This window comes from Parasteatoda tepidariorum, chromosome 4, assembly GCF_043381705.1.
Source record: "Parasteatoda tepidariorum isolate YZ-2023 chromosome 4, CAS_Ptep_4.0, whole genome shotgun sequence".
Taxonomy (NCBI): domain Eukaryota; kingdom Metazoa; phylum Arthropoda; class Arachnida; order Araneae; family Theridiidae; genus Parasteatoda; species Parasteatoda tepidariorum.
In genome coordinates, this window is record NC_092207.1 from 74,938,308 (window position 1) to 74,954,494 (window position 16,187).

A 16,187-nucleotide genomic window follows, 5' to 3' on the forward strand; every position below is an offset into this window, starting at 1 on the left:
ATTAATGAATTCTAGGAAGTTTTGGTGTTTAACAAAAATTTATCTTGATGTTCATTCATCAAAATGACAGGAAATAGGGTTATTTTATAAAAATCAGATAAAGTCATAAATATTACTAGAGCTAGTTTTTAAGAGAATAATCTCTTGGTTTCAATATCGAGAAACGTTAGATGACAATTTTGCTTAGCATAAGACAAAAAAAAAAGAAGCAATTATTTGTGAATGTAATGAACCCACTGCTTCCAAACAAAAATGAGATTGTGTGTATTTTTAAGTGTCAAAGATTATTCATAAAAAATTTCATAACCTTACATGAAAGATATGCAAGAGTCAAAGTTAATTTTATATTTTCAGAAATTTGCAATAAACAATGATGTAAAATATAAGATAATTACTCATTTTAGAGATATATGTTTAAGACTTACAGCAAGAGTGTGAAATCAATTTTCTTTGACATTTCCACTAGCCAATTTTTTTTGTATATTGTTTTAAACTTTTTACAAAAGAAAAAAAAAATTGTACTTAAGAGTAATGAAAAATTTCTAAAAGATTATGCCAAATCTATTTATGTTTAAAACAGTTTTTTTGCTAACAATTTTTTTTTTAAAAAATAAAATAAGAGACATGAGAGTTTAAGCTGTGACAAATAAAATGAACTTTGGAGCTGTCATTTTTCTGACAAATAAAATGCAAGAGATTACTTTTCTAGGGTGAAACCACTCTTCAGATACGCCAGGCAATTTTGAATAATATTCTTTATTAGAAATCATTGTGTCGTCTTCTGGGTGTAAAAGAAGATAGGATGCCACAGCTGAACAAGCCTCTTTTTGTTTGTTTGCTGAAAGCAATAAAAATTAATCAATTTGAAAGTTAAGGAACAGTAATTAATGTTTATAAACTAACAAAACAAATTAAAATAATTTTAAAATATTCTATCACGGCTGTTTTAATAAAAATAACCCTATTATATCATTAAACATTTTCAGCAGTTATAAATTATTTTAGTTCAGTGGGTTGTTGTAAATTGCATAAGATAGAGAACTAACTATGTCATATTCCTGGTGGAAAATATAATTTTAAACTATTAAGATTATAAATCCTGAAAAAATTAAAAGAAGTAATCCACAGAATTAAGATTAGTTATCATTTAAGCATAACAGAATACTGTAGCAGGCAGGTTTAAATGTGACTACAAAACAGCCATACAAATAAAATTTCAGAAACACAAATTTTTTTTAAAAAAAAGTATAATTAAAAAAAACAGAAAGAAAGGAATTTAAATAATACATAACTGACCTAAACATAAAACAAAGAGAAGATCTGCTAAAAACCAGGGTATAACAAATCACAAATCTTATTTAATTAAAAGAGTTTAAAAAAAAAAGACAAAAATTATTTTTCCTATTTCTAATATAGAAAAATAACTTAGTTAGGTAATATCCAAGCTTTAAAACAAATGTCCTATATTTATTGATACAGAGCAATTTAAAAGAAATATCATAAAAAACAATGATCAATTAAATATGCATAAAAAATAAACACAAGACATGTTTTATTTTATTATTCTAAAAATCAAAAAAATAATGCCCAACTTGATTTTAATACTAATCTTGCAAATTTTACAAACAATTTTTAATACTTACAATTACAATTCCTGATTTAATGAGATTGTCAGTTTAACAAGGATATTATTTTAAAAAAGGTTGGTTTAATGTTAAAAAGCCATTATTTTTTGCTCTTTCCATTTTTATCAAATGAATAATAACTAGTGGAAAAAATCTACACATCATTAAGTTTTATCATCTTCAAATTTGTTTTGATTCTAATAATTTATTCTTAATACTTTACTTTTCGTTATTGTATAAGTTAACAGTTAAAATAGTTGTAAGTACTTTTTTCTTTGTTTGATTTTGCAAATGAAAAAAGAACGTTAGCAAAATCCAGTTCTTTCAAAAGCAACCAAATATGAATTTCACTTGATATGAACAATAAAATAAATTGCATTAATATTACACAATAAAATGATGTTTGTTATCAAGGGATAAGTGCAACAATTTGTCTTGCATAATACAACAATGATTATATTCAAATCTATCCAAAATCATTGGTATGAGATATGAGCAACAACCCAAATGAGAGAAAAATGAGATTATTTTTTACTTAAAAGCAAAAATTATAATTTTCCCTTTTCTTAAAATAAAAACTCTTGTTTTAAAAAAACACTATTTAAATCTAACTTACTTTTATGATAACTGAATTGTAAATAGTGATAATGACTAGCAAATAAATCTTCAAGTTTTTGTCCATACATATATGCCATTTTCTCAGGACAATGTAATTTACAGCGTAAGCTATAAGTAAACTGATCTAAGAAAGAAAAATAGGTTTTAATATTCTAATAAAACCAATCAACAATAATAAATCACTAATCACAAAATAATAAAGCATGAATAATTTTTAAAACACATAGTTACATAAAGAATTATGAATTGAAAATTTATTTTTATTAATTCATTTTGATTTTTGTGAAAAAAAAAGAGATAAAATTAAAAAAATATGCTAGCAATAAATAGTTTTTTTTTTTATCATTTATTATTTTTACATCCTTAAGAAATGTATAGATCAGGGATGAGATTAGCCAAAAGAGCTGAATTTGCACGATAGTAAATTTTACGCAAGCGCAACACTTTAATATTAAATTCCAGACAGTTTAAGGTAATAAATAATGTGTTGACATACAATTGTGTACTAATCTATTATTATAAAAACGATTACATTGATACTTAACATTTAGTGAAAAAAAATTACCAATTGAAAAAATAAAACTGGAAATTGTATTTTTCCTCCGTTCACATAAGAGACAATTACTACTTGAAAAACTACCTGGTTTAGCAAATTAAAACTACTGAGAATATACATTAATATTTCATTTCTTTTAATAAATACTGTTATGTGATTTATAGCAAATATATCAGTAATATTACTTTTTAAATTATATTGGAAAAAAAAACTTTAACAATGGACCGAATCATTATGTTCATATTATAGTCTAATCCAGGGGTTGCCAAACTTTTTTGATCATCGACCCCTGCANCGTTAGAAAAACAGTCACCTTTATAGTAACTAATTAAAAAAAAATTTACTTCTTACAAGAATCGCTATAGTTGATCTTAAAATTTCGTGAATATGAATAACAATTATGGATTTTGAAATCACATGAATATGAAACTAGATATACGATTTTGAAAATGAGAAAATACAAACTGGGATATAGAGTTTTTAAAAGCATAAATACAAATCACGATTCATAATTTTTAGATAGCGTAAATACGAATCATGATGCATAATTTTTAGATTGCATAAATAAGAATTATGATGCATAACTTTTAGAATGCGTGAATGCAAATCCCAATGCCTTATTTTAAAATCATGTATAAATACGAAAATCAATGTTTGATATTATAAACCGCATGAGCAAATCAACATATTGGATTTTAAATTTGTGTGAATACGAATCGCTACATAGGTTTTTAAAAAGACGTAAATATGAATCACAATATTGGATTTTTAAATCTCGTAAATAAGAATCACAACGTATAATATTCAAATCGCAACACGCAAATATGAAAAGCTATGTTTGATATCAAAATCGCGTGAATAAGAATCGAGATATTAACAGATTCCAGGCTTGGGACCTCTAACAGGCTTGTCAGAAGCAGCGTCGTTTGAACTATGAAAATCGGATCTATCTGGAGGGAGGGTAAAAAATTCGGAAAATCTTATCTGCTGCGTGTAAAAGGGGAGAAAATAGGTAAAATAAGTAAAAATAAGAAAGGATTGGTAGCTATGTAGTTGGAATTTTCTGTTTTTCTTTGAAAATCGATGAATTTTCTGAAAAAGCGGAATACTTATAAAAAAAAAGAAATTAGAAAATCTGAATTTTTGAAAAAAAAAGCTGAAATTTAAGAGATAAAAGTTAAAAACGCGGAAATCCGCTAAAAAGCGGAAAAATCTCATCCCTGATAGATGGTTGACTGATTGTAAACAATAAGAAGCTTCCGAAAAGCGGAAGAAATTCAGAAAACTTCCGGTGTACCCGTCTGCATATGTTTATGCTTACGAGTCGATGTGTGAACAGGTTTAATATTCTAGGAAGTTATTATTGAAATTTGTTTAAATTTACGCTTTATTTTACCGTTTATAAGAGTTTTTTTGGAATTTATAAATTCTACCAGGTCGTAAGCCTAACACAAATTTAATAAAATTTATATCACAAGATAAATAAAGTGTAAGGTTTGTCATGTTTTGAGTGTATTTGGGTATATCTGTGTAAAATAGCACAGTTTGTTATATTTTGGGTAGCATCGTAACAAGCTTGAGGAGTCTTCAGAATTCATTTGTTGTTTGTTTTGATGAAAGTTAGATTGAAAGAAGCTGTTATAACCCTACAAGCACAATAACATTGGATGGTGTGATTTTTCAAGCTTAGGTAGAAAAATCAATGGGTCTTATGGCAAATTTTTAATTCCTACTGCTAATTTGCGCTTAGCTTTACACAACCAACTATCCATATTTAAAAAGAAAGAGTAAGGAAGGAGAAAGCATGAGGATTTTCGGTGCTATTTATAAAAATATTCAAATTAAATATATTTAAAGAATTACTTAAAATTGTCAATATAGAATGTAGCCAATTAATGCAATTTATATCGTATATCATATTACAAATATATTGTATATCATATTACAATATATAGTAAATTAATACAATTTATATCGTATATCATATTACAAATACATTGTATATCATATTACAATATATAGTAAATTAATGCAATTTATATCGTATATCATATTACAAATCTATACAATCAGATTTGTCGAAAGAAAAGCTTTATTATGAGCAAATGTTTAAGTAGAGGGTTTTTTTCTTCTTAAAAAAATGTTTGTAAAACAAATGGCATTTTTTAAAAGACCTTACTGACCCTAAGTTGGATTAATAGTTTTAATTCTTACAGGGAACAAATTAAATGTCCTCGAACATGCGATCAAGCAACAGAATTTTTATTCAAATCTTAGTAATTCCGTACTTTGAAATTTATTTGATTTTTTCAAGAAGAATGACAAAACATTCAGGCATTATTCCACCATCTGAAATATATATATATATANGATTTTTATTCATTTGGCGTGAAAATGCGAAGTTAGCCCCCGAATTTAATTTTCAGGATTATGTCCAAAATAAGGGTGGTCAAAAAAATTTAAAGGGTGGTCATTTGTGGTCAAAAAATGGTCAAACGAATGCAGTTTGAATTTTTTATTTTCCTCATTTTCGGGGGCTATCTTCGCATAGCTGATAAAAAATCAATATGGAATTATTATGGAATCTCAGCTTATCAAAATTTACTAGACATAACATTGTATTAATTATATCGGAATCGGAAAAACCACAGGAAAATAGTCGCAGAGCCACGCGAAAGAATTATCTATAAAGGATGTGGATTTATCATAGAATCTATGAGAATTGAGTGCATGAGCAAGTGTGTAAAAGAGTGACTCCTTAAATTCGAAATACATACTTATCAGAATAAAATCATATAAAAAATATATAAAATATTAAAAAAATTGGAAATGGCAGAAAAGATATTCATTATTTTCTTGGAGTTTAAACGTGTCAAAAAGTGATAACTCTATTTCAAAATTTGCGCGCCATAATATTATATTTAAAAAAAAACAAAAAACATGTGAAAAGTGGCAAAAAAAAATTATAAATCTAACAACAGAAATTACGATGGAATTGAAATGAAACTAGCTTATCGGAAATAGAGAAACAATATAAAAAGAATCAATAAAATAATAAATAACAGTGAGTAAAAAACAAAACATTTTTATTAAAAAAATAAAAAAACAGAATTCTAGCAAAAGGCGGAAAAATCTCATCCCTGATTATTACAGATAATCAAGTTTTAATATTTACAATCAGATTTAACTACTAATATTCTGGTTTAAATTATTAAACAGTATACTTTTTTGGGAAAAAATCAGACAACCGAATTTTTATTTACTATATTAAAGTCATAAATCAAACCTTACAATTAGAAAGAATCCTTAAAACATTTATCAATTAATTATATTGTGCTTAAAGTGTACAAAAATACATTTAAAGAAAATTATAAATGCATACTCGATAATGATATGTACAATTCTTCACTTGATAATTCCATCATGGGTTTTTCACACTGCATGCGACAATCTTCTTCAGCTAAGAGATATTCTTTAAGAGAAAGTTCCATAACTTCAATAGAATCAGCATATTTACCATCAGTATAAAGTTGTGCACCTTTCAAAAAGAGATCCTAAAAGATAAAATGAAGTCATTAATAAAATTAATGATTATTTAAAAGATTATTTATTTTAAACATTACAAATATTTTATATTATATAAAAATTTAAACAATAAAAAATACAATTTAGGTCCCTTAAAAAAGTATTTCTTTCGAAGATATCAAGAAGAAGTGCAGTCAACTTGTTTAAAAGGAGAACATAGAGAACAAGACAATTGGTAATTAATTTAGGCTCCTCATTATACAGAGTATGCCAAAATTAAAAAAAAAAGCTACATAAAAATTAACAAATTAGCTTACTTTTTTTTTACACAAATTTGAACAAAAATTCAGCGTTTTTCTGATTTGCACATTGCACATTTACTGCAAATAACATTTATTTTCCAATTAAGAGGTGTTTTCAAACCCTTCTGAAGAATATTGAAAGTAGTGGTTTAATTGCTTCTTTCCATATTACGGTCAGATTTAATATATTCACATAGACACAAGAGCAATAGTGTATAGATAATCTACTCAAAGGTCTACATAGCAGCAATATCTGTTAATCATTATAACTGTTTGATTCATGGCAATATACAAATTCAGAATTTTACATTGTTTCTCTGTATTTCGACATTTAATTTTTGAGAAAATTGAAATAAAGAGAAGCATTTAAACTCTACCCCTTTGTTTTTTTACATTTAATTTTTGAGAAAATCGAAATAGGGAAGATGCATTTGAATAAACTAGGAAAAGTAGGAAATTATCTCTAATAAAATAATTTTCACGAATTTTTACTAACAAAATGGTAATTTTCCAGTCAGAGGCTGCGAAAACCTATTACCGCAGTACCTACTATCTTATAAGATAATACCAGTAGGAGTACTTATCATCATGATTAATCAAAAACAACTCACATCAATAATAGATTTTTTTTTCTCCACATGGATGGATTAACAGGGATTTCCACAGGGATCACAATTGACAAATGAATGAGAACTAAAAAACTTCATTGACTTCTAGTTATAGTGCGACTTTCAGGAGAACTCTTCCAGACATCAATCTCGCGTCATGGCGGGTACAATGGTTACAAGGAAAAGTCACTTCAAATAGGAGTGTTAGGTGAATAGTTTTATCTTAATCTTGGTGTAGGCCGATGTGAGTAAACCAATCGACACCTTCATTCTTCCGTTGCACCCCCATTAGAAATGTGCTCTCACTTGTTACCACAGCAGCAGACAGTCCCAGACTTTTAGTCTGGAGGAGTTCTCCTCAAAGCCACACTATATGCTGGTAGGGGCTTTAAGGTGACGTTTCAGATAAACAAAATTGGTATGAAAAATTTTCTCATTAAATCTGGGAGTTCCTTAAATCAGAGTGCTTAATAAACAATTTCAACTTTAATAACTCAGTTTAAGAAAATACAACAAGCTAATGAAACCCACCTGATAAGACTTTGGCTCCAGGTAAATAATTCGATCTTCTTTTAAATCAGGCAAACCCATATAATACTGAAGATTAGTTTGCATTACTTCATGATGAGGGTTATGGATCAAAAAAGTATAGGCACATGATGCTGCTTTTTCAGGTTCCTCTATCTGAAATTACAAAAAATATCAATAAATAAAGTTAAAACTTTTTAAAACTATTTTCTTAGCAATATACAATGCAGATTAGCAACTTTGGAACTGTATGTGAAAGAATTGACATACACATTAAATAATTAAACTAGGTAATATTTTTAAGGAAAATAAATATAAATATTTTATTATCCAAACACATAAGGACCAATTATGTTTATATAATTGAATTTTGAGAAAGATATTCAAAATTTAATAATTGTGATTTGATGAAGTTTTTTAGTGATGAAAAAAAACAAAAGTTTTTTAATTGAATTGAAATGTCTTAAAGGCACAAGAGCTAGAATATGCTATACAATTCAAAAAGAGAAAATAAAGAATATTAGTGATAAAAGAATGTTATAAACTAACTTCGAAAAAAAAATATGAATAAAGACAATTAGAGTACCAGGGATGAGATTGGCCAAAAGGCAAAAAAGCTGAATTTTAAAGCGAGTAAATCTTACGTTATTTATAGCAAAAATATTAGTAACATATTCTCATCCAGCTTCGCTGATGTTGTAATGCCTATATATACCAATAATCGTTAATAGAAAATCTGCCACTTTTATAGAAACTAATTCAAGAAAAAAATTTACTTCTTACAAGAATCGCGATAAAGGATCTTAAAATCCCGTGAATATGAATCACGATATTGAATTTTGAAATCACGTGAATATGAAACTCGATATTGGATTTAAAAAATGTAAAAATACAAATCATGATGCGTAATTTTCAGATCTTGTAAATACGAATAGAGATGCATAATTTCTAAATCGCGTGAGTACGAATCCAAAGCCTAATTTTTAAATCACGTGTAAATACGAAAATCGTTGTTTGATGTTACAACCGCAAAAAAGAATCATGACATTGGATTTTAAACTCGTGTGAATACAAATAGCTACATTGATTTTAAAAACGCGTAAATAGAAATCGCGATATCGGATTTTTAAATCTCGTAAATAAGAATTGCAACGTACGATATTTAATTTGCATGAATAAGAACCACAAAGCGCAACTTTTAAATCAAGTAAATACGAAAATCGATGTTTGATATTAAAATGCAGCGACACCTGGACTAAGAAAATACGAGTTATCTAGCGGACGGGTAAAAAGTCAGAAAATCTTATTGTCCACGCATAAAAACGGAGAAAACCGCTAAAATAAGTAAAAATGCGGAAGGGTTAGCAGCTACTTTGAATTGTCTGTTTATCTTTGAAAATCAGAAATAAACAATTATTTTATTTCAACGACGGAATTTTCAGAAAAAGGGGAATATTTATTTTTAAAAAACGAACATTTTAGAGAATCGGAGTTTTTGATAAAAAGGATGAAATTCGAAAGACAAAAGCGAAAAAATGTCATCCCTGGAGTACCTAAAGGTATCTAAGCAAAAAAATACCCCAAACTGCAAAATACATCTCAAAACAATTAAAGTTTTTACAGAACAATTAAAGTTTTCAAAGTACAATTTAAGTTTGGAGCGGAAATAGTTGCATCTACAGTCTTATGGAATAATTTAATCCAAATCGGGATGAACATTTTAAATGCTGTTAATAGTTAATGCATCATATGCATATACACATAATTTGTTTAATGAGGGTACTTTTCTTGCATTTTATTTAATATTTAGACTTCAAAAATCCAACCCTGCTATAGATACTCCATTAAAATGTCAACAGAAAAAAAATGCAAAATAAAAGTAAAAAAAAAACTTTAAATAAGTACTCCACAAGAATGAGTGCTATGATTTTTAATAATTTTATTAATAAAACAGAAAATTTTCATAAATTTTGGGGAATTATACATGTTTTAAATGCATATCCTGAAAAACATGAATATTGGGAAAATATCTTTATGCTAAAAAAACTTTACAAAAAAAAGTTTGCAATAAAAATTTTTTATAATAACTAAAAGCTAAGGTCTAATTGTGAATTTCTAATTTTTAACATGCTTTAAATAAGAATGTTTAAAATTTATAGTTAAGCCTATGACCATGAAAAATGCATAGTTTTCATGCTGAAATTTACATTTCTTATAAAAAAAAACATTTTATAAATTTTTAGAATTTACTTTAGATTTATAATTTTAGGACCCCTGCTTACATTAATTAAAAAAGGCTGTTTTACAAATTAAAAATTCTGTAAAATCCAGTGCGAAACCTTAAAAGTTAGGTACTAATGCTATGAATTTAGTAAAAGATGTTTTTAGTATTATATATTGCTAATACATAAACATTTTTAATGCAATTTTATTATCCTTAAAAAATTTTTTTGATGAATCAAAAACAATTTTTAAAAAAAATAAGGATTCCTTTATTTCTTCGATTTTTGTATAATTTTAGAAGTGAGTAAAATATATGTTTTTCAAATACCATAATGTTACATAAAACAGGAATTACTTAAGTAATCTTGAATTTAATTAAACCTCTTTATTGTAGCACAGCAAAATAAATTAATAAATGCTGTGCACTAACTTCGGAATTTAAAACTATGATAACACGTGATAAAGAGATGGAGAATTCATTTTTAAATAGAGACCCGTCTTAATAAAATATAAACACAAATGTTTGGAAATCCTAGGTCTAAAGGATCCGGTGTTTTCAAAGTTTAGCAGAATCACTTTAGTAGAATATACAAACAATACATGAAAGGAAAAACTAGCTTAAAACTTCTACTATGCAGCTGAATTTTGAATTTAGTTTTCAAATTAAATAAGCGTGTTATTTCTTGTTGAATAGCAGTTACTATCCAAAATAAACGAACTAATCATAAGATAAACAGCATTTTAAACACACCTTAAAATAGCATAACTGTAAGTAATTGTAAGGCAATTTTTTTTCAAAGTTATCATCTATTTCTTTAGACGTTTTAGGGCGATTCAGGAAGTAAAACTTATGACAAGTCATTAAACACAAAGCAATATCTGTTACTTTAGCTTGCAAACGCCATAGATCAGATGAACTTTCAGTTACATTGTAAAAAACGTTAGATCTTTCTTCGTGACATTTTTTTCTACATTTTAAAATAACACTATTATAGTAGAAATATTCTTCAAGAGCTTTTTCAAATAAGGTTACACAGTCAGTCCACCGGTTTTCAAGGTATGCATCAACACCAATTTTGAATAACTGTTCGTAAGTCAATTTTACATTTCCAAGAGGAACGTCAGCATAGGAATAGTGTAATAAAAAGAAACTTGCTAACACAACATTCCATTTGCTAATCATTTCTCAGCTTCAACATTAGTAATATTATTACGTAATTAAATTTTGCAGCCTTTCCCACCGAAATTTATGTTGACATCCGTTTCGCATTAACTTTTGTTTAAGCAGAAAACCAGATGTTTCGATTTGTAAATAACGTAAAAATAATATGCGCCTTTAATAAAGTATTTTTATTTTAAAAAGATTTGAAAATAAATTAAAAATTTTTAAATCACTGTTCATTTGTTTTTATGCAGTATGAAATATTATTTTCAATTTAATTACAAAATTCTTTAGCAGACGAAAAAACAAACAAACATAGAAAACCGAAAGTAATGCTGCTACTTTAACTTTCACTTCAACGCAGTAGCGACAGGTGATTTAGAATTGCAGTCGTTCTTAACTCAGTAAGTTAATTAAATTCTTAAAATTAAAAGGATTTATGTATTAATGTGAATTCAAAAATGTATGAAATATGTAGCATCTGTTCTTATTATTTAAAAGCAGTTGTTTGATTTTGGATTAGGAAAATATGCTTAACATGCTGGGACGTCAACTAGTGAATTTTTACATCTTTTTTTTGATGAAACATTTTAGTTTTTTTATTTTATCTTTTTTTAAATTATCTCATTGCTTTATTTAATTAAAATTATAAAATTTTGAAAATATTTAGAATGCAAGCATTAGCTCAATATTAATCTTGATCTGAGGCTGAACATGTCAGAATCAAGGAGTATAGGATAACATATCTTACCTAGTATCTTATAAATTTTCAAAGCATAGGTTTTTTTATTAATTACGGAAGATTGATTATCCCTCCCCCTCCCGTGCTCTTGTATTGAGCGAAGATTAAGACAAGAATATGAAAGAAATCCCCTGTTATAAATTATACACTTTTCCCCTCTAATTTTGCTTTGTAATATGTAAAATGTGAATATTTGCAACAATATTTTTTTTCTTATATTTTGCACTATTATTAAAACAATTCAATAAGAAATGTGCTTCTAAATTGTAGAAAAAAGTGCAGTAATCATGGCATTAGCGTGGAGAACAATGAGCAAGGCTGAATTTTTTTTGTAAATTAGAGAGCTATTTTAACTGGGTAATTTTAATTTCAATCTCACAGAAATTGGATACCCATGATAATAATAGATTTTTCTAGTTATTAATTTTTATAAAATTTCACCTTTTTTTTATTTTTTTAAAATCCTTTTCAAACCTGTTTTCATTGTTAATTAATGATTGAATGTTTTTAATTTTTTTGCACAAATATAAAAACATCTGTATATCCTGTTAAACAAAAGAAGAAAAAAAAGCATGCAAAAGCATTCGTTTCTTAACTTCTGGCAAAAGTTTTTATTTTTTATTGAATGAAAGTATAAATTTAACTAAAATTATAAATTAAATTTCATTTTCATGTCCAATTTATAATTTTACTTTTCAGCTTCTTCAGAACTTCTCAGTTTCATTGTTTTAACAGATTTTAACTCTCTATTCTAATTTAACTTTTATTTCTTGCATTTGAAATTGCTACTGTATATCCATCAATTTATTGATTTTTTATTACAGGTATATTTATTATTTTAAAATTAATTTATTTTAATTTATTATTAAACCATTATTATAAGGATTTTATGTATAAATGTATATAAAAAAATCCTTAAGAACTCTAAAGCCATTAAAAGTTTTAAAAAGATGATTTCTGTATTTGTCTCATGTGCCAGAAAAGGTGCTAAGTTTTGATGATAACTTGGTAGTGGCACACTAGAAATAATAATAATACTAAAATAAAATTCATAAAATATAGAAAACTTTAAGGGTAAAATTCACAACCACTTTGTGTATGTATACTAATTTTTTTACTTAGCTGTTAAAGGAGGCCATCAACATTTATCATTTTTTAAAAATTGACTAAGTAACACTGATGTCAATAAAAGTAAAGTGATTTTATATGGCTCTTTTTTACAGTTAAGTACCTTTTTTAAGAAAATTATTTCAAGTATAAAAACCTGGCTATTTTACTTTGTTCTTTAAGGAATTTCAGTTAGTGAAATATCTACCAATATAGAAAAAAAAATTTTTTTTTAAAAAAAATAGATCAAATAAATAAACTTAAGAAACTGAAGTGGTAAGATATTACCTGATTGGAAATTTTATACGCTTCAAAAATGAGCTTATAAAGTTTTCAGTGAGGTAATAGGCTAGAATATTTTTAATTATTTATATAATCATTTGGTAATCTTTTAGGCTACAATGGCTTTCTTAAAATACATGAAAGGTGCCATAGTTGGAAGTGAACAACCAAAATATGAAGTAATTTCAAAAACAGATGTAAGTATGTTTAATACATTGTCACACAATCAAAATTGAAATTTTATATAGTCTATTACTTTACTATATTCATTTTCAGTTGTATTCTTCACACTTTCATGTGTTTTTATATAATGAACTCTTATTTTTATCTTATTATTTATCATATTATTTATCATTTTATTTATCATCAAAAACCCAAAATACTCTTTTTATATAAAGCTATTTATTATGAACTGCATTATTATAAAGCTACATTATTATGAACTTAGCACTATTTTGGTAGAGTTTGAGATCATACATTAAGTATAATTTTTTATTTTTAATATTTCAACTAAAGAAAATTTTATATTATCTGAAATTACTAGGCTGCATGAGTATACTTTTATTACATTCAAATACTATAGCTATATAACTTTTAATTTAGTCATAATTCTCATTTGTAAAAAGACACATATTTTTAATATTATATAAAATTATATACGTTTATAAAGTCAAATTTTCTGTTTTTAATTTAATTTATAGTGTAATGAAAATTTATAAAATTATGTAGCGATTAAAATGTGATTTTCAATATATTTTTTTATTAATGTCAAAATATTAAAATAAATTTGATATAGATAATTTCATAAAAAATTGAATTAATGTAAAATTAAATTGCAATTAGCTTATGTTCTTTCAAAAATTTTTATTGAATCTTATTAAAGATTTCTTTGAAAAGATGATAGCACTCCAATAAAGTAAATGAAATTATGAATATAAACTGCAATTCTTTTTTCCTTTGATTTTCATAATTACTGCATAAATGTTTGGATAAAGTTTGGATAAGCCATTTGAGTAACAATAACTTCAAGTGAGATTATTTTTTAATTATTAAAAGACAAATAATTTAAAAAAATTTCAAATCTAAATTTTAATCAAATTTGCATTTTATAATAATTGATTGACTTTAGTTTCAAAACTTAGATGCAGTTTAGAATTTCTTTTAACAAAAAGCATTAGTAATTCAGCAATTTAACTAAATTTATTCTTTTGACTATAATTTCTCTTGATGAAGAAGGAGTGAACTTTCTGCTGCACAAAAAATAAAGCTGAGCAATGTGAAAAACACTTTTTCTTTGTAATACTTGTTTTTGTGATTTTTTTCTCCATCACTATATTTTCATTTCTTATTCTTTGTTTGAACACTGATGAAGCCTCTTTATTTTAGAACCAAAACTGCAGAATATTTGTGTTTTGAGGTATTATTTGTGCTTTTATTTTTATTACTCATCTAATTTCTACTTTGATGGAATTAGTGTTATTTATATATATTGCTTAGTATTTCAAATATTAAATCGAAAAAAAATACTCTGCATGTGTTACGATGTCTGAGAAATATAATTTTTCAGTTTTAGCCAGTTTTTCATGTTAGTCATATCAACTATCTGCTTTGATATGAAAAATCCAACTTTGGTTTAAATATTAAACTTTTCTTACTACTACTTCAAAATTTTTTTATTTTCTTAAGCAAGAATTTAGATGTTATAACATTTAATTGAATAATATTTGTTGAATATGATTCATTTTTAACTTTTAGTATTTTTGAAAACTAAGTTTTATATTTTATAATAAGGGTATATCTAGGATGTTATTCAAGACATTAGTAACAAAATCTGATAGAATTCAAAATATTTATTATTTTCATGACNAGAGAGCTATTTTAACTGGGTAATTTTAATTTCAATCTCACAGAAATTGGATACCCATGATAATAATAGATTTTTCTAGTTATTAATTTTTATAAAATTTCACCTTTTTTTTATTTTTTTAAAATCCTTTTCAAACCTGTTTTCATTGTTAATTAATGATTGAATGTTTTTAATTTTTTTGCACAAATATAAAAACATCTGTATATCCTGTTAAACAAAAGAAGAAAAAAAAGCATGCAAAAGCATTCGTTTCTTAACTTCTGGCAAAAGTTTTTATTTTTTATTGAATGAAAGTATAAATTTAACTAAAATTATAAATTAAATTTCATTTTCATGTCCAATTTATAATTTTACTTTTCAGCTTCTTCAGAACTTCCAGTTTCATTGTTTTAACAGATTTTAACTCTCTATTCTAATTTAACTTTTATTTCTTGCATTTGAAATTGCTACTGTATATCCATCAATTTATTGATTTTTTATTACAGGTATATTTATTATTTTAAAATTAATTTATTTTAATTTATTATTAAACCATTATTATAAGGATTTTATGTATAAATGTATATAAAAAAATCCTTAAGAACTCTAAAGCCATTAAAAGTTTTAAAAAGATGATTTCTATATTTGTCTCATGTGCCAGAAAAGGTGCTAAGTTTTGATGATAACTTGGTAGTGGCACACTAGAAATAATAATAATACTAAAATAAAATTCATAAAATATAGAAAACTTTAAGGGTAAAATTCACAACCACTTTGTGTATGTATACTAATTTTTTTACTTAGCTGTTAAAGGAGGCCATCAACATTTATCATTTTTTAAAAATTGACTAAGTAACACTGATGTCAATAAAAGTAAAGTGATTTTATATGGCTCTTTTTTACAGTTAAGTACCTTTTTTAAGAAAATTATTTCAAGTATAAAAACCTGGCTATTTTACTTTGTTCTTTAAGGAATTTCAGTTAGTGAAATATCTACCAATATAGAAAAAAAAATTTTTTTTTAAAAAAAATAGATCAAATAAATAAACTTAAGAAACTGAAG

The 16,187-nt window shown here is 25.6% G+C and overlaps 2 protein-coding genes across 2 annotated transcripts in view; one reads left to right on the top strand and one right to left on the bottom strand.

Moving 5' to 3' along the window:
- The window catches only part of LOC107455616 (prolyl 3-hydroxylase 1), a 27,020-nt gene extending 15,528 nt beyond the window's left edge, over positions 1-11,492 (bottom strand). The window contains exons 1-5 of the mRNA XM_043048460.2: positions 10,737-11,492; positions 7,766-7,918; positions 6,182-6,353; positions 2,242-2,367; positions 702-838 (exon numbers count right to left, since the gene is read on the bottom strand). Coding sequence (XP_042904394.1) covers positions 702-838; positions 2,242-2,367; positions 6,182-6,353; positions 7,766-7,918; positions 10,737-11,168 — 1,020 coding nt within the window. The 5' untranslated portion in view covers positions 11,169-11,492. The remainder of the gene's footprint in view (positions 1-701; positions 839-2,241; positions 2,368-6,181; positions 6,354-7,765; positions 7,919-10,736) is intronic.
- Positions 11,485-16,187, top strand: part of LOC107455662 (heme-binding protein 1) — a 24,296-nt gene continuing 19,593 nt past the window's right edge. The window contains exon 1 of the mRNA XM_043048461.2: positions 11,485-11,551. The gene's annotated coding sequence lies outside the window, so the exon portion shown is untranslated. The remainder of the gene's footprint in view (positions 11,552-16,187) is intronic.